This window comes from Amblyomma maculatum, chromosome 1 (genome assembly GCF_055883805.1).
Source record: "Amblyomma maculatum isolate TAMU_Amacu chromosome 1, ASM5588380v1, whole genome shotgun sequence".
NCBI classification, from domain to species: domain Eukaryota; kingdom Metazoa; phylum Arthropoda; class Arachnida; order Ixodida; family Ixodidae; genus Amblyomma; species Amblyomma maculatum.
Window position 1 is genome coordinate 234,292,154 of NC_139344.1, and position 23,054 is coordinate 234,315,207.

The following is a 23,054-nucleotide window of genomic DNA, read 5'->3' on the forward strand; positions in this document are numbered from 1 at the left end:
GCAGGCAATGATAAGGCGGTTAGATATGCCTGCAGCCTTTCGCCGTGCTACATGCACCACAAAATGGCCGCCACTGTGACGTAGGTGGATACTCCCTATTACAGCCGAAAATACATAGTCAGAAAAATGGGACGTTAATTTCTCGGAGAGTTCCGTTATGCGCATCCCTTCCTCCAGAACCGACCCTACCATGACGCTTTCCAAGCTTTCCTGTGCGGTCATACATGCGCTTGTCAGCGAGACCCTTGCCGGTGGCGAGAAGCTTTAGGGAAACGACATTACTATTCGCGACTGAATTAAGCGTTCACGGCGCCTGGTGGTAGGTTAGCCTCTCTTCTCCGATCCTGGGCGTAGTTTAAAGCATGCAGAGACGAAGCTATAGTAAAGAGCACTTGCACACAGAACACTGCCTATACGCGGCAGCAGCGCAGAGTTTGGAGAGCTGATTGGGCAATAGAAGCACTCCGTGTGACCGACTGTACTAACAAGGCACACCACGTCACTGGCATTCGAACATATGATTTCAGGACGCTTTGACCCCCCACCAGCACACACGAACGCAACGACTGACCTTGTTGCCAGTCGACGCGTGCTGGCTCAGTGTCACTTTTTTTTTTTTTTCTGGGGCTGCTGTGGTAATTCGGGGGCAATGTCACCTGTTTATTTTTTTTTTCTAGATTGTCATGATGTTTCAGGGGCAGGGGCCAAATGGGGCTGGTATAAGCTATCCGGTCTCCACGCTGGAGGGAAGCGCGCTTTTTGCGACGGTTAAGTGGGCGAGCTTACGGCATCTTTTCGTTTGCTTCTAGCCATGCGGCGCAATATTTGGTTATTTTGTTTTTCAGACACAAGGCGATTGCCACATTACATATCTTGACAGTAGCACCAGATTATTTCGTATTAAGTGAGCGTTCTTTACAACTATTGTTACAAGTGGGTTCGACCATTGGTCCGACTGCAGTCTAAAGATTGGAGGCACGTCGTAAAACTGACTTGGAGATCGCGTCTACAATAATGGCACAGCAGAAGAGAAAAAAAAAACGATAGAAGAGACCGTGAGACTGTTATGACCTGCGATGTTTGACCATTTGTACCCGGGAAAAAACAGCTTTTTGGAACTAATATTTCCTGTGAAGATCTTGAAGCAACTATTAAACCAAAGAAGCAATAAGGCGGCTTCAAGCGTCTACCAGCAAATCAACTAAGCTAATAATTTGTCCCGTGAACACCGCTGAGAAAAGAAATAAGTCCTGAGCTTTCAAAGCGTCCATCATTATCTCTGCTGCAGCCTTGCGATGTGAACACGCACAAATGTGATTGAATCATTCCACTCCGGAAAGGGCGCTCGCGCGAACTTTCATTCAAGACGAAAAATTTATGAAGCAGCGTCACTTCGTTAATGGTAGCTGCAGGTACAAAATACGACATACTGAGCATTGAGATGAAACGATGTTGCCCGTTTAGAAGCCATTAGTATCAATTTAATTGATACCAACAGCCTAGTTGAACTATTGTAATGAAAAAAATACTTACTATTGTTAAGGGCCTCGGAGCACACCCACTTGTATTTTTCAACGGCTTCTTTGTTCGGGGCAAGTGAGATGTTGCAGTGCGCGAGGTTTTGACGGAGACAGAGCTGGAACTGTTTGTATGCACTGTAAATAAAGGAACTTTTGTTAAAGTGTGAACACAACACAGCGCAAAGCAGCACACGGTACAGTATTCGTGCCATGTAAGGGGTCAGTAATTGCGATGTGTTAGGCAATCGAAGTTACCTGCATGCTTCCTTAAGTTTAGGGCTGTTGTTCTTTTTGCGAATGTTTGGAACTAGGTTGGTGTCGACAATGCCTTGGCACCTCCGTGACCTTTCACCGAGCACTTTTGCATTGCAGGAATCTGGAATGAGTGAAATTTGCACAAATGAACGGGTGAACAAGCTTTAGGGCCTAAGCTTAGCTGAAATTTAAAATGAAGTGAATTTGAACGAGTACACTATATTGTTGCAGAAGCAACGCCACGCTAGTCGGTGAGCCATTTCGCGGAGCCCCCGATGAACCAAGGTGCGCATGAGCGAGGAGCGAGTGACGTCACACGGAGCACAGCTGGAGAGCCGCGTCGGCATAAAGTTAATACACAAACTCTAGAGGGAAAGCTGACCGTTCAGCCAATGCATTCGAGTGGTAACCGCGTGATTGCCGCCATCATCATACTGTTTGATGGTTGCCAGATGATGTTTACTTACTAAATCTGGCCGATAATGGTTTGAAGCTGGCAACATAGATCGTGGGGAAATGGCAGCGTGCAGTTAACCGGCGGCTACTGTAGAGTAGGGGCTGTAAACAACCGCAGAATCGTCGCGTTTCAATCATTTCTGGTGGTATGTTGCGTCGCGTACCTACTGTAGCATCACAGAGGTGTTCCGCTTCTTCTGAGTTGTTGTTATCGTAAGGCCAGCTATCCCTGCAATTGCTACGCGCTTCGCAATCATTTCGTTTGTCGAGCACACACGCATCTCCTGTGTGCCCGATCGCCTGAAAACAAGTCAGAAATTTGCTTTGGCGCAAGACGACGACCACAGTATATATATATATATATATATATATATATATATATATATATATATATATATATATATATATATATATATATATATATATATATATATATATATAAAGTGCTGTGAATAAAGAAATAATACAGGACACCCTGGAACTAGAACCAGTGGACATCGAGCGGATTCACCGTTTAGGTAGACCGGGACCAAATAAAACGCGGCCGGTCATCCTTAAACTCCTGGACTGGAGACAAAAGACAGCAATTCTGAAAAAGGGTTTCAAACTAAAGGATACGGACTTCTCGATCGGGGAAGATTTCTCGCCAAAAATAAGAGAAATACGCAAAAAGTTGTGGGAAAAATCTAAACCTCACCGTGATAAAAAAGCAAAGGTATCACTAGCATTTGACAAACTTTATATCAATAGCCTCATATATGTATGGGATGATGAAAGAGGAGACATAGTTCCGTTAGAAAAAAACGACGCCGTGAGCGGACCAGTCACCCGTCGCAAGGCACATTCAAAGATGTAACCATATTAAATATAAATGCCCGAAGCATCCTCAACAAAACTGATCTTCTCGAAAACTTGCTTCTAGTATACGAACCTGATATTGTAGGCATCACTGAAACTTGGCTGTCGGCAGATATCTCGAACCGAGAAATCGCCCCTCCAAACTATTCCGTAATTCGTAAAGATAGACAGACACGTGGTGGTGGTGTAGCATTACTAATAAAAAAGTACATTTCTTTCGTCGTATTGCCAGAAGTTGAGGATGCTGAGGCCATATTTTGTAAGGTGTCAACCAATGGTGGTCATATTTTTGTAGGATGTGTTTATCGAAGCCCTTCATTGGGACACGAGAGCATATGTTTTGTTCAAGAGTTCATGCAACGCCACATTCGCAGTAGAAATTCACGTGTGATACTAATGGGTGATTTTAACCTTCCTGAAATGGATTGGACTCACATGAATCCCTCATCCCCTGCATCTCATGCGATAGTCGATTTAATGCTAAGTTTCAGCCTTCGCCAAACAGTGACATGTCCAACGCGAACACAGGATACATCGAAAAATGTGCTTGATCTGATATTCCTCAGTGAAAACTTTCCCTTGGACAGGACCCAGAATAACATCATCAAAGGTATCTCCGACCATGACATTCCGATTTGTATTCTACCCCTGGGAATTACCGACATACCTCGAACTGCTTTAACAATAATACCGAAGTTTAACAGAGCTGACGATGCAAGCATCCTTACCTATCTAGAACACGAACTTAACTACTTTTCCGCATTTTCCTTTAGTATAGATACTGATATCAACGCTCTTTGGCTCATGTTTAAAAATATTGTAACTCACTGCATATCTCATTTTGTCCCCCTGTTAACAAAAAGGCCCGCAACAAAAAATCCCTGGATTACTCGTGAAGTCATTCAAGCAAAACGTCGTGTTAAGAGGCTTCGACAAAACATTAAATCGAAAGGAACAACAGCTCTTAAAAAAACTAAACTAACAAACGCTATTTCAGACTTTAAACAAAAAGCAAAACAAGCCAAACAACACTACTTCCAGGTTACACTTCCAGATTTCCTCACCAATAACCCGCAACGGTTCTGGAAACATTTTGGCGGGGATAAAAGCGATGCCTCTCATCTACCAGTCGGGGAGAGGGTTAAAGTGGCAAATGCGCATAATGATTTTTTTCGCTCAGTGTTTACAGTCGATAACTGCTCTATACCCGTTACAGAAATATATGATGTTCCAAAAATTGATCCTCTTGTCATTACCGACGCCGGCATTTTTAATCTTCTTCTTGGCCTGGACGATAAGAAAGCAACCGGTCCTGATGAAATTCCAAACGCCTTTTTAAAACGGTACGCCGAACCATGCAGCAAGTTCCTAGGTCTCATCTACCGTAAATCCCTTAGTACCTGCAAACTGCCAGATGACTGGAAAATAGCCAAGGTATTACCAATCCATAAATCAGGCAGTACTTCTTTAGTATCGAATTTTAGGCCAATATCACTGACTAGCACTGCGTGTAAATTGTTGGAACATATAATTTCTAAACACCTAACTGAGTTCTTAGAACGCTTTAACTTATTATCACGTAATCAGCATGGGTTTCGCCGCGGCCTATCTACTATTACTCAATTAACGGAAGTTGTTCATGACCTCGCTTTAAATATTGATAACTGCAGCCAAACTGACATCATATTACTCGATTTCGCTAAAGCATTTGACTGCGTGTGTCATTCAAAACTAATCGCAAAGTTGCGAGGCTTCATTGGTGATAGCGAAATATTGGCTTGGATAGAGGACTTTTTGCATCAACGGTCACAATTCGTATTCTACCACCACGTGCAATCCAGATCGGTAGCAGTCACATCCGGAGTTCCTCAAGGCTCTGTTCTGGGACCCCTGTTATTTCTTATCTTTATTAACGATATTACTGCCAATATTAACTGTAAGATCAAACTCTTTGCTGACGACTGCATAATATACAGAGAAATAAGAAGCCACGAAGATCATGTCATTCTCAACAGGTCATTAGAAAAAATCGCTGAATGGTGCAATAACTGGCAGATGTCAATCAACACAAAGAAATCCGTAGCAATGGCAGTAACCAGGAAAAAACAGCCTTCTAATTTCGTGTATAAAATGAATGACATTCCACTTACCTTTGTTAACAAACACAAATATTTAGGTGTCACACTGACTTCAGACCTTAGATGGAACGAACACATTAGTAACATCACTGCTACAGCATTGCGCAAGTTATTTTTTCTTAGAAGATGTATTCGCCTAGCCCCTGCACAAACTAAACTTTTAGCTTATAAGACTTTTATTAGACCAGTACTAGAATATGCTAACACCGTTTGGTTTCCCCAGTCTCTTACTAACATTTCGAGACTTGAAAGAATACAGCGTAAAGCACTACGATTCATTCATAACAAATACAAGCGAACAGATTCACCAACCGAACTAGCTGTAATATCCGGGCTCGAAACGCTATCAGCAAGAGCAAAGTTGGCGCGATTAAAATTTTTATATCAACTACTACATAACGCCTTTAACATCGACTTATCACAGTATGTTTCATTATCACATAAGCGAGAGTTGAGAAACCATCACGCGTTCACGCTAACCGAATTTTCATGTCACAGTGATGCATTTAAACATTCTTTCTTCCCGTTGGCAACAAGCGAATGGAATTGCCTGCACTCATCTGTTACTAACGCTGACTCATTTTCAAGTTTTTGTTCCAAACTACAGGCCACGGTGTGAGCTGACATTATTCGGTTACGAATTTCGCTTTCTTTTTTCTTTCGCTTGTTTAACGCATTCGACAGCCTGTTATCCCATTGTTTCGTTTTTGAACTTGTATGTGTTCTTTATTTTGTGAGCTGTTTGTCCGAATTTGATAACACATTTTCAGTTTTTTGTGCTTTAAGAATTGCCTAATACTGTATCTTTGTAGAGCTGCTTTATTTCTTGTCATCATCATTTTTTCGATATTATGAATACAATGCCCACCTGCTATGGTCTCAACTAGAGACTGGCAGTATTGTAAATAAATAAATAAATATATATATATATATATATATATATATATATATATATATATATATATATATATATATATATATATATAATAGTGACGAATTCCACAGCAACGGCCTTTCTTGGTCTATCCGGGATGGCTAGTGCTGCATACAGTAAATGTTAAAGGGTGCTCGTGTGTGTTTACTGTTGATTTGCCTTGTGTGTCTGCTCGCAAACATGGTTTCCAATCGTTCTACATCATCCCTTTACGACCAAGAAGGTGCCTAAAAGATCATATAATAAGCTTGAAACTTGAAAACAACGTATAAAACTTTCCTACAGTTGTGTTATCTGCAGTGATTCTTAAAACTAATTCAAACTTTCATTCATTTTTGACGCAGTGAGCAGAAACTGTACTGGCCGCAATGATGAGTGATGATGGCGGTGAACCCGTGGGAAGCGCGTTTCCCTGCTCAGCTTTCCCTCTAGAGTTCGTGTATTAGCTCTATGCGCATCGGAGCCGCCGCCGACTCCTCCGCTGCGCGGGTGACTCAGAGGTGCCGCCGCCGCCGCGCCAGCTGCGTATGCGCCAGGAGGGAGTGACGTCATACGGTGCACAGCTGGCGCGCCGGGGCCACCGCCGACTCCTCCGCGACGCGGTGACGCAAAGGTGCCGCCGCCGCCGCGTTCATGCCACGTTCATGAGTGACGTCATTGCTCTTCCGATACGCCGGAGCCACTGCGCATGCGCGGGATGTATATATGTGGCACCGCACCGGTACTGACGCAGTCAGCCATGGAGAAGTTGAGCCGAGCAGAGGCTGATCGCCTTAGGCGAGCAAATCTTCGTAATTCGTAGCTTCCGCATTTTTCTCCTCGGGATGCCAATTGGTCAAACCATAGCCAATTTTTAGAGTAATGGGTAAGCGTTAACTCACCTAGATTTATGGGGTCCTTGTGTTTCAAGCACGCTTCCTGTGCATATATTGCACGTTTTGCGGCCATTGAGCTGATAGTATTCCAAAGGTGCGCAGATTTGTCCCCAGCACAAAGGGAAAGATAGCTCCGTTCGAAGCAAGACTGGTATTGATGAAGGCCTCTGGAAAGGGACAAAAAGTTAAAAATTATTAAGCATTAACGCCGAGCCACATATAACGACAAGAACGAGGGTCAGATCTAGAAGAAGTAAATTAAAGTTGCAAGAGTGGTGAAAGAACATGGACTAAAAAAATATGTGGACACATTCCGGTTAGGTACGAATCCCGGTAAGTTGATTGCGATTTTGCGCATGTTACCAAACGAAAAAAAAAAAAAAAAAACGACCTTCTAACAAATGGTTGCAGGCTTCCGCACAACGCAACTAGTGTCGTGGCAAGTGATTGCTACTCAGCCGATTTCATAGAATACATGAACCTAGCATATTTTCGAGTTAGTTTCACTGGAAAAATCGGCATCGAGGCATGCCACAACTCCCGCTTCACTAGCTGGAAGACGAAAAACCTGGGAGTATTTTTCATCTTGAGCGAAGTGGGCAGACACTATGGATTTGAAACTTGAAGGAGTCCTGCAGTATAATTAATTCATAGGGCGCTGACCAAAAAGACACCGGTTTGCAACTTTACTCGACACAAAACTTACAATTTTCACTTTATTGTTTAGTTATAATTTTTGACTGGTTTTCGAAGCTCTAATCAGTGATTGAGCTGGTAAACGTGGACTTGCGAGTAAACGCTTTCGAACTGCGGTTTTAACTAAAGAACATTTTCCGACTGTCCGCGAAATCTATTTGGACCAGTTTGCACAAACAGGGCTTATGATACCACTTACCTGCAAACCATCGAACTACTGTCCGGATCTCTCGCTGCCAACTGTGATAGCGACGTGTAATTTAAATGCAGCTCACAACTCTTTGCGTGCGCCATGACGTGTCTCGCAGTGCACTCTACAAACGAAAAAGAAAACTTCGCATTTTCCGAAAAAAAAAAAACAGTCCTTCATTGTTCGATCTCTCCAGTTTACGCGTACCAGTTTTTCCACTGTCTTGACATATCCACTTGTGCTTGTCGTATAAGTCAAAAAGGTACTTCCTAATTGCCGGTTTTTGAACAATTGTTGTGTCGTAGCCGCAATGCTTGCTTATTTTCGTGGCTACACAGTACCGGTAGTCTTCAAGTGCCCTGAAACATGGCCATCACGTTGAGGCGCCACAACTACTAAATTCGCGAAAAATAAAACGACAAAGACTGGACACGTCATTTGACTTACGAGCATGCCATCTTCATGTCGGATGCATTGTACGATCCCAGCAGCTTAGGCCTTACCACCGTTTTCACAAAGCCCAAGCAATGCTTCAGCTCATCCTCCAGATGTTCCTCGTTGCAGTCCCCTTGAAAAACTATAGATTATTATACGTACCTGCACAAGTGTCATTTAAGTGTCTCAGCATCATGCTACATACCGTTGCCACTTTTTCTGGAGCTGCAATACCACTTGTATTCGTTTATTTTGTTGTATAGGAGCATCTTAATTTCAGGCGAGGCAATTATTTCTGTGTTTCCACATACCGTTGACTTCGCTTTCTGTACGCACTTCGAATAAGCGGATAGGCTCCTGTTTTAAATAAAAAATGATAGGTCGGAATTATAATTAAAGAAATTACAATGACGAGAGCAGCCGAGTCAGCTCGGCATTAACTTACTCGCAGACGTAGCTGTACTTGAGAGTCTCAAAGGTGTTGTCAACGTAAGGTACGACTCCAGGTATCAAGAACACTTCGCACTGCTTGAGATGCAAGACCAGCTCGTCGGCGTTACAAAGTGCATCTGTCGGGTTTTCAAAAACGCCATATGCAGCAGAGCAATAAAGTATGCACTTCCCGTATTCTTACCTGTCTTTTTCCGGTCACATGTCCAGAGGTACTTATGATACAAGTCTTGAGTGTAAAAGCTGATTTCTGATATTTCTGACAGGACCTTTGGCTCTTTGCATACAGATCGAATGTTGAGGTCAATGCACTCTCTGTACTGTTGAACGAAACTGAAAATAAAAAGGCTAGTGCTTGAACAAAGGCACCATACACAGGGATAAACTCGAACATACCTGCAAGCAACATTCAGCGCGAATGAATCAGATTTGCGAAGGTGGTGAGGATCTCCGATGCCCGCAATAAAGCCTTGACATTCCGTGATTGAGGGCAGAATGTTCTTAACAGTGCAGTCCTCTGAAGAAAAGAATAATTTATTAGTTTATTTTCACTTAAGCGTACATTTACTGCACCAAAAGGCAGCCACAGCCCTAAACACAAAAAGAGATTAATTTTGCACACGACTACATTCCGTGTCCTTTTTTAATGCGACTTCCTAACCGTGGTTGATTAGTTGAAATGCCTGCACAGACGCTTTCCGAATGCGCAACCAGCAGAGAAACGATCTTGCGTGATACTGCCGCTGTCGACCCGGAATCGGAATATTGTCGCTAAACGAGCACAAAATATAAAATTGCGTGTATTACGCTTCCCCAGCTATTATCGTCTCGCCTGTATATTAGCTCTTTCAGACACAATTATCATTTCGACTCACAACGGATATATTTCGCCTAAATAGCATGTTGAGAAAATGAATTCTTCAGCACTGCAAAAAATAAAAGAAAGAAAGAAAGAAAGAAAGAAAGAAAGAAAGAAAGAAAGAAAGAAAGAAAGAAAGAAAGAAAGAAAGAAAGAAAGAAAGAAAGAAAGGAAGAAAGAAAGAAGACATCCATAACTAATTTTATTACACGTACGTAAAAATTTCTTACTAGCTGTAAAAATCTGTGGAAATCGTAATATTTGTAAGAGTTCTAAGGTTTATAAAATCAAGAGCATAAGAACTGTGAAATTATTCCAGGATTGGAAGATGCACACGGAGCAAGAAATTTAGAGAGAAAACACACACACACACACACACACACACACACACATTAACACTGGTGGCAGAATCTGTCAGCAGGATGGTGATGGAGGACGTGTTAGCAAGCGGAAAATGTTTCGTGAAATGTATTTTACTGATTTGCTAAATGGCATAAAAAAGCCCCCATGTGCACGAAGCGGGGTCATTTATCTACCTGAAACGAAGGAATTTCTGCTAGCAATCTACATTGGTGTGTACGAAGCGCCTTAATGGTTCAAAGCTTGTCTAGCAAAATATTTACGCAGAATTCATCTCTCCTGGGTATTTAGCTCTGTCCTTTTTAAATATCGTTCTTGATGGGAAAACAGCTAACGAAAGTGGCAGTAGCCCTACATTCCGCCACAGCGGTGTACAAAGGGAAATTTAATGAGTTCTTAACCCCGGAGACTGTGGATAGTTTGCAACAATTTATTTTTTTCAAAAGTGATTTTTTTCTCATTGTGAATCAATACCCCCCTCCCCCCTCCCCAATGTGCTCGAACCCACTTACTTACGAAAATGTACACGAAAACCAAATATGAACAATAACCGGGGCAGAACTGCAAATCTCATGCTACGTACACTGACGTGTACATAGAAAATACTCACCGGGTTTGGTGTTCAATTCACAAACCCATGACAAGTTCCTTGGAACCCCTACTGCGTAGTGCTGAACACTTTTGTCTTGTAGGACAGGGTTTGACGCGTCGCAAACTTTGAAGATTTCGGAAAGTACGCAGTGTCGGTAGTTAAAGAGGCCTCTAAATAAAACAAAAATTTTAACAACAGAGTTAGCACAGTGCATTTGATGTGTATCAGTAATGAAAACAGTTACCCGCATGCCTGCTTTGTAGCCTCCATGTCGCCACTGTCTTGGATACTGTCAATCAGCACGTGATCGACAAGCCCTTTGCACTTGTAGACGCTTTCCAGGACTGTGTTTCGATTGCACTCTGCAAGACATCGATCACCATAGAACGAATGAAAGGGCAGCTGAACATAAAGTAAGATACTACCTCACGTACCTTTGACGTCAATCATATTACAGAGCCCCATGAACTTTGAGATAAGGTCATTCGTGAAAAAAAGAATCTCCGGTGACCGCATGACATCGTCATCTTTGCGACATTCAGGACTGGTACGCATACTAAGACAGAGCTTGTAGTCCTCTAGAAAGCTGTGAACGATTTCAAGGGGAATTAGGACATCTGTAAGGACGCAGACATATTTCAGTATGACTTACGTGCAGAGATGCTCGGTGTTAAGCCCCATGACGGAGATGTCGAACTCTTTATTCAGAAGACCGACGCACTTAGCCAATTCTTTTTTTAGTTCTTCTTTGTGACATTTTTTTCCTAAGAACGTATAACAAGGTTAAAGTGCTCAAGTTAGAATATAATCGACAGAATACCTGACGAAAAAAAAAAAATTACGAGGAGAAAAACTAGAACTCACGAGTCTCGGTAGTGTTACACGTCCAGTCGTAGAGATTGTAGTTATTCCGTAAGTATTTCGTGACGTCACTACTCATAGGAACAATCTTGTCCTCGCATACCGGGCTCAGCCTCGAAAATATGCACCTTTTGTATTCACGAACTCCACTGTAACGCCAAGTGTTAAGATACGCAAGTGTCAGGAGGTTGCAGCTGTGTGCAATGTATCTTTCCGCCACCAAGTTATTCAGGTGACTATTATAGCGTGATAGCGTTAATGATTACTTTGGGCCGAAAACCGACGTCGGCGTAACTGGAAAACACTGACTGGTCAAAACGAAAATTAAGATTGTCAAAAGTGGTGGAATAGAACCTCTGAACATTGGGTCGCAAGTCACACACGCTACTTCTACGCCATTCAGGCACGTCCGTTCCACTGGGTAAAAGCAGTATGGGAAAGCAGAGGATCTTCAAGCTACCGTAGACGCATTTTCACGCTATCCCGTCATACTCTTAAAAGGTGAACCAAAATGTACCAAGCAAGTGACACGTGCGCGTCACTCATAAAAACATTCCTTACGGTGTGCGAGCAGATTATCTGCGACTGACTTTGGCAAAATTAATGACATAATACCCTCAAAATTCCCATCAGTTGGGTGACGTTAGACTTTACCAGTCAGCAAAGGAGTTGCAAAAGTACAAATCAGACGACCACCTTACCTGCAGGCGACGCCGAGCCTGACTTGATCGTATGGGTCGTCGACGAAAGGAAGAACTCTGTACTCAATGATGCCTCCGCACTCGCTGAACGCGGCCACAAGCTCTGTCTTGCTGCACATTGCTTCGTTAACTGAAAGACCAACAACCTCACTTGAAGACATCATCTTAGAGTATTAAGTGATTATAAAATATACCTGCGTTAAGGTCCCTGGAACAAATCGTCTTGTACACGTCAAGAGCGTTTGAAAGATACGCATGTACACTCTGATGAGTCGACGCAATCTCCATTTTGTCGCACAAAGGAAGGACCTTCTGTTTGACACAGTTTCCAAAAATTTCAATCGAGCTTGGAAGAAAGAAAAGAATACGCGATGAAGAAACATCATTACCATGTTAACGATACTGTGGTGAGAGAAAATATTTGGCTAAGAGTTGTAAAAATGTTCGCTTACCTGCAGGCCTGAATGAGATCACTGTTGTCTGTGTACTTTAGCAGAGGTTCCACGTCGAGGTCCCAAATTCCGTCACATTCCCGCAACGCGGAGCCAAGACTACTTTCTGAGCAGTTGTCTGAAATACGCAAATGAATAACGCCGACACTATGTACAATAATACACGGGGACTTTGACTATGCTTCAGTCATTTTGAAACACCCTTCGCTGAGACAATGCCACGCCTTCCACTCCGATAGTTTGCATTTTTTGGTACAGACAAAACACTGAACATTACAGAGGTAAGCCCGTCAGAGCAATTGAAATACAAGCGATTCTAGGCGAGTCGAAAATCAGCGTTATACATCTATTGAAATTTTACAGTGCGCTTCGAACGTGGTCTCCATTTGCATAGTTGCAATAAAAGAAATAAAACTATTCCGACGCAATAAAAGCCATGGACCACAGAGGAATATTCAAAGAAGCACGAAAAAAAAAAAAACAGACAAGGACGTTATAGAAATCCTGAACATATTGAAATATGTAAGAAGTCACTTACTTGTGCTGATGAAATGAGAGTATTTTTTGACAATTTGTGCAGGGTTAGCCAATGACTCTTGCAATTCTTGGGAAATGTCAGTGTTTCCACATGCCAGCTTCGTCATTTCCTGAATGCAGCCTTTATAGTTGTCAAGGTATCTAAATAAAGAAATTGACTTGTGAGTTAAGGTAACATAAGAGAAACAACTTGTGTTTTCTCTCTTCCTCTTTTCTTTACCTCTGTACTTCCGGCAGATCTAACTCAGTGGTGTCAGATCCCAAGTTTGGAACCACTCCGTAACTTATGAACCCGAGGCACTCTTCGTATAGCTCCGACAGAGCAGCAGACGAACACTTTGGTTTACCTGCGCATTCGGAACACACAAGACTTAGCACAATGCACCTATTAATGAAAATGGCCGATGTAACAAGATGATTTTTCTTTTTCTGACCTGGTAGTAAGAATGAGCAGTAATCTTTATAACTGTCATTTAGCAGTTGCGTGTGTTTTCGAATGCGTGAAAGTTTCAGCACGGAAGGAAAAAATCGGCATTCCTGAAGTTGGTTGTCTAAGCATGTCTGGTGATCCAGGTAATACCTGAAAAAGAAAAAAAAAAGCAAACAAACAATAATTTAGGCAACTTCTTCAATGGTAGATAGATATAAATGACAAAGTCGACATGGGGTACTTAAAAGCGATGATAAATAGGGCTAAATAAGAGGACGATGCGTTCTCTTCTCAACTGCCATCTGTTCGTCCTGGCCATGAAAGCTTATATAACACCGCATAGCGGCCGAGTATGTAGGAATCTAGTCTATTAATGGCCGCGAGAAGTATCTTGAAATGTAAACGGTATGCTTCAGGGCTGCAATTGTCATGCTTGTAATTGTATGGCTCGTATCGTTGCGTGTGCGCTTCGGCGAAAGCATTCTCTCTCAAGCTCACCATAGTGTGAACGAGATACGGCTTTTTATTGCTCTGTTTGACAACAACGCATTGTTTACTATCCTTAGTACCGTCAGTATATTCAAGAGAAGTTTTATTCGGCCTGCAATATTTGGAAAGTTCTTCCGGTGGATGGCTTGGCCCCTGATACCTCGTGTTAAAAGGAAAAAAAAAAAACGCCTGCATTACGCGCGTAAAAGTTGAGCTCATAACATTCGTGCAACACGCGCGTATAACCTAAACGCTGTGCGCAGTGAACAACCCATGGCCATAAGTTGCAGTGTTAGGGTTTTATAATACTCTGAAAATATTCTATTTTGATGCCTGACAAACAGAAACTTACTCGCAGATGCTGCTGACGTCGCTTTTGTTGTTCACTGCAGCCACGGCGAAGTCGGCAAGACTCCGGCACTGCTTCAGGCCAGTTTCAAGTCTGTCCACGTTACAGTGATGGCCTGAAACACAAGACGTTTCGTTCATCGCACACAAGATTGCATAGTCGAAAGAACTAGGCTTACTTTTCGACACGAAGTTCAAGCTGTTGCATGTCCAGTTGTACTTGCTGTACAGCCGAGTGGCGTAGTACTCGACGTCCTGGCTCTCCGGCAACGATTCCTGTTGCTTGCTAAACTGGTCCAGCTTTGCTCGAATGCATCTCTGATAGTCTCTTACACCCCTAATGGCAAGGACAAAAGAAGTTTCTTGTTTTTCTAAGATGTCTTTGCAGGTCATGTATGAAGAATAGTGAAAAAACTTACATGCAGGCTTCACGCATCGCTTTATCCTTAAAATTGCTTCGCAAAGGTCGCTTAACGCCGAACAGGATAAAACCGTAGCATTCTTTGAGCTGTTTGACCAATTCTGTCTTGTTTTTGAACTCGCCCATTCGTCCTGGCAGAGACAAACAAGCGCGGAAATGATTAGAACAATCGCTCGCGCTACTTTATTGAGGTCACAAGATAATTTAAAGTGGTGCTGCAGTCATGGCCTTTGCCGCAGTCATGCCGCAGTCATGACCTTTTGCGGCATAGCGCCAGCTTTGCGGTCAGGGCATACTAGCAGGGTTGCCCAATGAGCTATTATTACCTTCTTGTTTTCGGAAGCAGGTCCAGTTGTACTTATTGAATGTCGCAAATGAGAAATGGGCCACCTCAGGATGAAGGAAAACTGGAGACTCCGGAGCGCACTTCGCGTTCATTTTCTCCCGAACGCACTCCTGGTAAAGATGAGTGCCCCTGGACAAGCGGAGATAGCAGTCATCAGGCAAGGCGTCTATTGCGGTACAAGGAAACCACAAAAAAAGTTCAACAAATGTTCAGGAAGTCGACAAAGCGCAGTTTCGCTCCACGAAGGGCGCCTTCCGCTCGCGTGCCGATTGTTAAGTCTGTTTGCAATTAGAGACGCGTCCTGCTGCGTCGGTCGACGCGAGGCTGAGATTATCAGATTACCAGAACGACTGCGACTAGCGGGCACTGTTTGCTTCCCTTTACTGCCGCCCGCTGTTCGCTGCCCAGGCCGCATTCTGCAGTAACGGCATACACTGTAAGACAGGAATCTCAGCCCCTGCCCTGCTTCCCAGAGTTCCCTCTTTCCTCGACATAGATAACGCATTTTCAGGCGCAGAGCACCCGATTGAGACTGGAACTGCACGTGTTTAGTTCGATAACTATCTTGACTTTTTAAGAAAAGAAATTCCTTACTAGGCTTTAACTAGAACGTTCCAGAGATAATTATTCACCGAACTAAAACCGTTAATAAATGCTAGTTATATTAAAAAAGTTGCTAGCAGGACAAAAGCGTCACATAGCGTATTGCGATAGCGAACTGGAAACCGCATGCATTATAAGGTTAGGAAGAGCAGGAAGAAACAAAATAGCGACAAAGGATTATTTCATGTGATCGGCGACATAACAAAAGCAGCAGGTATTAGTGCTTTCCCTGAATTTCATTAGAAGTGTTTTTAAAGCTGTCACGCTTGCTTCACCTTAAAAAGTGTATTTGCAAATTCCTAGCATCGGTTAATTCTATAATATTGACAATTTAGAGAAAAGGAGACCTACCGGCAGGCTTCGCCAAGCCTCGCTGTGTCGGACATGTTAAAAGCATTTGGTATTACTTTGGTCGTCATGATCCCCTTGCAACTGTTCAGTTCACTCAGCAGACTGTTCTTGTTGCAATCAGGGTCTAAAAAAGAATTAAACATTTTATCAGGAAAGCTGTAATAAACGCTGTGAATTATATGAAAAAACACGAAGGTTTCCTTTAAAGGCTGCAACTGCTAGTGTGCTGAAAATGCACTGACGAAGGGGAAGTACTTACGATTGTCGCAAGTCCACTGGTATTGCTCATACACTGAATAGGTGTAGTTTTTCACTGTATCTAGCAGGAGCACTTGACCTTGGTTGCCTGCGCAACTGCCTATTATTTCCTCGTTTACACAGTCTTGGTACGTGTTTAGGGCCCTGTACGAAGGGCGAAATGAAAAAGCAGAACAGGCGTCAGCTGATTTGAGCACAAAAGCGACACTCCGCAAAAGCCCACCAGTTGAACACGCGCAACCATGAATCGCCCATACCGGCAAGCAAGCTGCAACTTCTCCTGCCCAGCACTTGTATCGGCATTCGGGATCACTTTTGTTCGAACATGTTCTCCAAAGCATTTCTCCAGCTGAGCCAAGAGCGTATCACTTCGGCACGCTTGCCGTTCTGGAAGAAAGTAATATCAGGTGCAACTAAGAGGTCTGCCGTGGTGAAGGGCGGCTTGCCACAGTTCTGTACATAGCCATTTTACTAATCACTAAATGCAGTGCAGGTGTTGTGCAGCGCATTGCTGTGAATGCAGCTGCTGAATGCAGGCGGCATTAAGAAACACAGAACAACGACAACAGGTGGCATGTTGCAGTTACCTGTCATTCTACTCCGAAGATCGACAACCTTAGCGTACTTGAAGCCAGCAGTTAATGAAATGAAGCTCAATGCATTTAACCAAACTCCCCACTCCACGTGGAAAGTACTCGCGCTCATGACTAGTAAGCACGTTTATCCCCGGTTCCTTGAGGTGCAGGTGCTGCCAAAATATTACGGTGACGGAGCACCCTTCTGATGCCTGAAATATTATCGCGCGCTCCTCATACGTGAACGCACCAGCGGCACGTGATAATGAAGTAGGTATAGGGTACTTCCTGATATTCGCGAAGTTACGCGTGACAACAGTTTTTATCCCCGAAGCATGCTCTGTATTATTATGTCCGGGAGTGTACGTAGGTGCCCAATCATGATTCAATATGCCAAAGTGCTAACAAATTCTACGCGGCTGAAAAAGGAAGTCGCCATTGTTGAAGTAGTCCCACAAATTGCCAGGGCTATTGCATTCAACATCCAGTGCGCAGTAGCAAGGCTCCAAGAAGGATGTAAATGTCTTATGTCCATTTCACTTGCAACACAGAGGTAATCGTGGCATTTACAACTCAGAACCAGGGATTTTCATATGAAGGAAATTTGTTGTATAAGAGTTTGTTAAAAGAGGACTCTAATGTATAGCCATATCATTTTGCGAACGTTGTTTAACGTTGCTTTATTAACAGTCCTGCTCGGCTTCTATGTCAGTGACATTTTTACTGGGCTGCTTTAGTGAAAAGAACTAGGGCTTCTTCTGAGCTTCATTATGAAATCAGCTTCATAACCAGAGCTTGCATGCTTTTGATTAAACGTCCACCATTTATTAGGCAATGATGTTCGGTTCGACGTTTTGCTGCCATAAGAGATATGGCCCAGGCGCTGCCTTTGGGTCATATCGAAGAGCGCATGAAAACGCGGTCTACGCAGGCCTTAACATACTGAAAACCTGTACAGTGTCTACTGAATTCTGAGCAAGATGTAGAAAATATTTCGTAAGAATGAACAGTCCCAGCATAGTTTAAAAGCCGGAGAAGTGCACACATACTGCAACAGTGACCACGAATGAATCAAGGTGCAACGTAGTCATCGTTTCTTGATAAGTATCTGCGAATTTCGGCCGGCTGACCACTACGAATATCCTTGCAATGCCTCTAACTTACAAGATAAAATTAGTCATTTCCCTCTTCGCACTATTTCCCCTCGCGCAATGTGCGACTCTATTTTGTTTGCAAAGGAAGACTGGAATTATCTACAAAGGCAAATTAAGGAGTTAGAAGCTACGTTATACTAATATGCTACACAAACGATTTTAAAGCAATAACGTCACTCGAGAGAACCCGTGCATATATTTGAAGTACAATACGCCACCGTTCCGAAAAAGCCATTTTTTTTTCCTCCCGTTTAACTCTTTTCGTTACTGAGTATATGGAATAAATGTACCGTTCGCATCCATAGTTTTACCAAAATACTAATCAAAAATGATTTCTCTCCCGTTAATTGTTGGGCTAAACGGCAGCGTACAGTTTCGAAAAAGCCTAAATTTGTTCAGATACTTTACTTTTCTGATGCACAGCGTCGCACGTCCATTTGTAGTTCTGCACAAGATCGTGGGTGAAATACTGCACTCGTGGCAACCGCAAGACATACGGACTGCGCGGGCATTTTGTGTTGATGGATGACGATATGCAGTACTTGAACTCCTGGTAGCCTCTGCACACGAAAAAAAAAATTGGTGCATTTACGCACATATGATCCTATGTTCCTTTCGATACGGTAAAGAAAAAGACAACATACGTGCACGCTGTTTCAAGTGAAGCATTCTTGCTCGAGTTGGTTATGTACGGAAGGACCAGCACATCCAAGAAGCCGAGACATTCACTTAAGGCGTCCATTACCTCGTTTCCGTCGCACTTATCTAAAGAAAAAAGAAAAAAACAAACAAACAATGCAAGTCCACTGTAAACGAAAGGGCTAGAAACGACGTTTCAACTATAAGTCTCCCCATTAGAAAATTCTTTCAGATGAGTTAGAAAAGGTTCAGAGACCTGCGGCGATATTTATTTGTTCAAAATATAGAAAAAGGTTCTGTAAGTGAGACGTTAAACTCAAATTATACTGCACACAAGGACGTGAAGGTACACACAACAAACGTTTGTGTGTACCTTCGCGTCCTTGTTTTTGTGTGCGCAGTATACTTTAAAGATATGTCAGACCGACTAGCCCAACAACGCTCTCTTTTAGACTATGTTAAACTCGCGCGAACTCGAGAAATTAGAAGACGTACAAAGCAGAGGTTAAAAAAACTATAACAAATCATCCACGGAGAAATAAAACATAAATGAAGAAACATATCTGCAGCCTCCGGGTAGATTAAGCTCCCGCCTTAATCGTCACAAAGCGATTCGGCCTTAGATAACCAACACTAAAGCATTTCACTGCTCATTTTTTCCGGATGTTATTGATGGTTGGTTTGGTTGGTTTGTGGGGTTTAACGTCCCAAAGCAACTCAGGCTATGAGAGACGCCGTAGTGGAGGACTCCGGTAATTTCGACCACCTGGGGTTCTTTAACGTGCACTGACATCGCACAGCACACGGGCGTCTTGCTTTTCGCCTCCATCGAAAAGCTGCCGCCGAGGCCGGGATTCGATCCCGCGTCCTTGGGAGCAGTAGTCGAGCGCCGTAACCACTGCGCCACCCCGGCGGGGTGGATGTTATTGAGCGCTGGAACAAACTGCCCGCTCATGTTGCTGAGTGTGCGGGTGTAGATGCATTTGTGAATGCACTCGGTAGCGCTGATTAGATTCCTGTGGGTGTGCGTGTATATAACATGGGTACGTATATGTATTTTAGTATAGCAGGTGACTGTGCGGCGGTGTTGTGTTGCATTTTTGTGCTCTCGCGTATAGTATGTTAGAAATGATTTGTTAATTTCTTTGTATATATTTGTTTTTCCCTCCCTGTAATGACCCTCAAATGAGCGTTGACCGTATAAATAAATAAATAAATAAATAAATAAATAAATAAATAAATAAATAAATAAATAAATAAATAAATAAATAAATAAATAAATAAATAAATAAATAAATAAATAAATAAATAAATAAATAAATAAATAAATAAATAAATAAATAAATAAATAAATAAACTATTAGCGGTTAGCGAGGTGCGGATGAGCAGCAATACCTTTTTCCATCAGGGCGTAACTTACCAACTTGACCTGACTGGCATGTCCAGTTGTACGCGTTGTACAAATCACGCACGTAGTGCAGAACATGCGGCGTTTGAGGAAGGACCCTGTGACCACACTTCATGTTCAGCTTCGAGCTTACGCATTCCTGATAAGTGGTGACAGCCCTGAAAATACGAAAACAAAAATGTGCAGGGCCAGTGTTGTCCTCACATCAACAGAACCGATTCTGTTTTGAGACAACCCATTTTTTTTTTTCGCTTCTGCATCTGTATCACTCACACATCGTCCAAAGAGCAATGTTTAATTAACTGCAAAATCATTCGATCATAAATTACAGTTCCTGTCTGCATTTTATCAGACAGTGGTAAACTTCAAACGTCCTAAAGCGATTTTTTTCGCCATCTGTTGCACATTTTCATACCAAACAAAATATTTTCAGACAGCGCTGTTTGATATATGGCCCCTTACGTGAGATTAGCGATGCGTTATGCCATGAAGCAATGCTGTCTAAACATATACGTTAAGGTGGACCTGGTTGCGAACGAAAAAATTAACCACGACAGCTTTATTTCACCGTACGACAGCCCGAAAGTGTACCTTATGACACGGAGTTACCCAGTTTATCCAACAGTTTTCTTATGCACACCCATTTCAAGATAATATCCTTACGTGCACGCTGCTTCTGTCTTCCATGCACTAATTTCTTCAGGATTCAAGCCGTGAACGGTAGCGTTGAGCTGCCTCGAGCAGTTCTCCAGGTGCCCCAGAACCAATAACGGGTTGCACACGGCTATTCATCCATGATAATCATGAAAAGAAGGCAGCAGAAAAACACAGTAAGGCAAACAGTTTTGTCTAACAATAATGAATTACCTTTTGGAGTTGGGGGTTTACAAGTCCACTCGTATTTCCGGTACAGTTCGTGGGTGTAGTACTTAATGAGGAGTGATTCAGTGACCTCACTGTGATTCGCACACATCCGTATTTTTCCATTGACGCATTGCTGGTAGTGTTTCATGGAGCTTAAATTAAACAACAATATATTGAGAATTAAATAAAGCTCATTTTTCGTAGCAAAAGAAGAAATGAATAAGATATAGAAATTGTACCTGCAGGCAACCTTGAGCATTTCTGGGTTCTGCCGCGCAGCCGCATTCGGAATGACCTTCACATGCATGAATCCCATACACTCCATGAGAGCTTTTGTTGCAGATTTTTCGGAGCAGTGTGGTACTTTCTTCAAATGTACAACTGTGGACGCCAGGGACGGTGCGGCTGACGACGTTGTCACCTTTCTCTCTGAGAGAAAATTGCTGGATCAGGCGCCTGGTTCATTGGTAGGTTTAAGAGTGGCCGCGCCGACAAAAAAGTATGAGAAACTTACTGTGGCGGCACGTTGAACTATATTTCGTGTATAGGCCTCCAGTGAGATCGTCCATTGTGTCGTCGCTGTAGACGTTCGTGTTTGGACACAGCTGGCGGACCGATTTTGCCACACATGCTTGGTAGTCGGCCACGGCTCTGTAACAAAAGAATCTTACTGCTCTCTCTCTCTTCAAATCTCGAGCATTTCTATATCTTTAGGTAATGAGTATGGTTGCTTACTCGAGCTTTATGCAATGAAATGTCATTAATTATATATTAAGTAAGACTCGGCTGACTAAAATTAACCTTAAGCGAGGTTACTGGAACTAAAAAAACACGAGACACTTACAGCGCTAAGAACACGAGAGCAGTACCTATTTTATAATAAAGATAAACCAACAATTCCTAACTGAAGTCCTTCTGAATTACGGAAATGTAGCTTAGGTCCAATAAGCTTTACTCTAGCTAGCAAAAAAATGTACCAGAAAAAAGTTCAAGTAACAATAATGGAGAGTGATGCTTACGAAACAAGTAAGAAATAAGTGTATCAATTTGCTTCGCCGTATTAAATATAAATAAGCTTATGTAAGCCAAAAATTAAACGAAACTAGCAGCAATATCAAGAGCACGAACATGAGCACACACACGAGAGACTTGCTTGGAAGTTGCCACTGAATCTTGTCGCCACTACACCGAGTGTGGAGAGGGCGCGCAGATATTCCGTAAACTCGACACCAGCTGTCGCAGTCGACTGTTCTACTCACACGCAGGCCAGTTGCTGCTTCTCATCGTCGTCAGGATTCTCCATATTCGGAAGAACAAGCCAACTGACGATTCCCCTACAGCGCTTCAGCTTCTCAACAACCGCTTTCTCTTTGCATTCTCCAACTGTAAAGGCGAGGAAAATTAGACAACTGGCCCCATTTGGCGTCAAAGCAAGCGTACGCACCTGGTTCTGGAGCTTGGCGGCACACCGATGCGTGTTTCTCCATGACTTGGTGAAGGTACTGGTTCACTACGGAATTGTTGGCCATTTCCGAGGCGTTGGGAGAGCACGACTCCATTATACCAGTGAAAACGCACGTTTTGTAGTCTTGTAGGCCCCTGGTGATAAAAAGTATGCATACGGGAGAACGTTAAGGAGTCACTGACTGTTTCTTGAACGCTCCCTTTATATCGAGGAAGTTCTTTATATCGCGTACAATAGTTTAAATGCATTACTGAATAGAGTTTGGAGCAGAAGGAGCACAGCCAGCTTCGTTGCGTGTTTTCTTTGCAATGACGTTTAAGACACTAGTGTATATTTACCACTACGTTGTTTGCACCCACAATGTCTCAATCGTTTACGAGATAATTTTTGTCTTGCTTGCTGTTTGGGGTTACACATCCGAGCGACGGTGTGTCGTCACGGTTCGAGTAAAGGCCACGCGAGACATAAAACACTGCAATATAATCTTTGCTCTTTTATTTGATATCATTCTGGTTTTTGAGCAGGGCCCGACTT

General features: G+C 42.9%; 1 protein-coding gene across 1 annotated transcript in view; it reads right to left on the reverse strand.

The window, feature by feature from the left end:
• The window catches only part of LOC146205913 (uncharacterized), an 82,072-nt gene that overhangs the window by 27,142 nt on the left and 31,876 nt on the right, over nt 1-23,054 (reverse strand). Inside the window, exons 43-79 of the mRNA XM_084608235.1 lie at nt 22,500-22,654; nt 22,315-22,438; nt 21,570-21,706; nt 21,295-21,484; nt 21,059-21,207; nt 20,855-20,975; nt 20,204-20,349; nt 18,789-18,909; nt 18,553-18,704; nt 16,673-16,802; nt 16,417-16,559; nt 16,158-16,281; nt 15,184-15,332; nt 14,856-14,988; nt 14,616-14,773; nt 14,441-14,552; nt 13,604-13,749; nt 13,390-13,516; nt 13,171-13,310; nt 12,633-12,750; nt 12,375-12,526; nt 12,181-12,310; nt 11,483-11,628; nt 11,271-11,382; nt 11,053-11,204; nt 10,863-10,980; nt 10,637-10,788; nt 9,204-9,324; nt 8,992-9,140; nt 8,803-8,926; nt 8,563-8,714; nt 8,370-8,499; nt 8,130-8,281; nt 7,932-8,046; nt 7,043-7,203; nt 1,776-1,896; nt 1,534-1,655 (exon numbers count right to left, since the gene is read on the reverse strand). Coding sequence (XP_084464361.1) covers nt 1,534-1,655; nt 1,776-1,896; nt 7,043-7,203; nt 7,932-8,046; nt 8,130-8,281; nt 8,370-8,499; nt 8,563-8,714; nt 8,803-8,926; nt 8,992-9,140; nt 9,204-9,324; nt 10,637-10,788; nt 10,863-10,980; nt 11,053-11,204; nt 11,271-11,382; nt 11,483-11,628; nt 12,181-12,310; nt 12,375-12,526; nt 12,633-12,750; nt 13,171-13,310; nt 13,390-13,516; nt 13,604-13,749; nt 14,441-14,552; nt 14,616-14,773; nt 14,856-14,988; nt 15,184-15,332; nt 16,158-16,281; nt 16,417-16,559; nt 16,673-16,802; nt 18,553-18,704; nt 18,789-18,909; nt 20,204-20,349; nt 20,855-20,975; nt 21,059-21,207; nt 21,295-21,484; nt 21,570-21,706; nt 22,315-22,438; nt 22,500-22,654 — 5,084 coding nt within the window. The remainder of the gene's footprint in view (nt 1-1,533; nt 1,656-1,775; nt 1,897-7,042; nt 7,204-7,931; nt 8,047-8,129; nt 8,282-8,369; nt 8,500-8,562; nt 8,715-8,802; nt 8,927-8,991; nt 9,141-9,203; nt 9,325-10,636; nt 10,789-10,862; nt 10,981-11,052; nt 11,205-11,270; nt 11,383-11,482; nt 11,629-12,180; nt 12,311-12,374; nt 12,527-12,632; nt 12,751-13,170; nt 13,311-13,389; nt 13,517-13,603; nt 13,750-14,440; nt 14,553-14,615; nt 14,774-14,855; nt 14,989-15,183; nt 15,333-16,157; nt 16,282-16,416; nt 16,560-16,672; nt 16,803-18,552; nt 18,705-18,788; nt 18,910-20,203; nt 20,350-20,854; nt 20,976-21,058; nt 21,208-21,294; nt 21,485-21,569; nt 21,707-22,314; nt 22,439-22,499; nt 22,655-23,054) is intronic.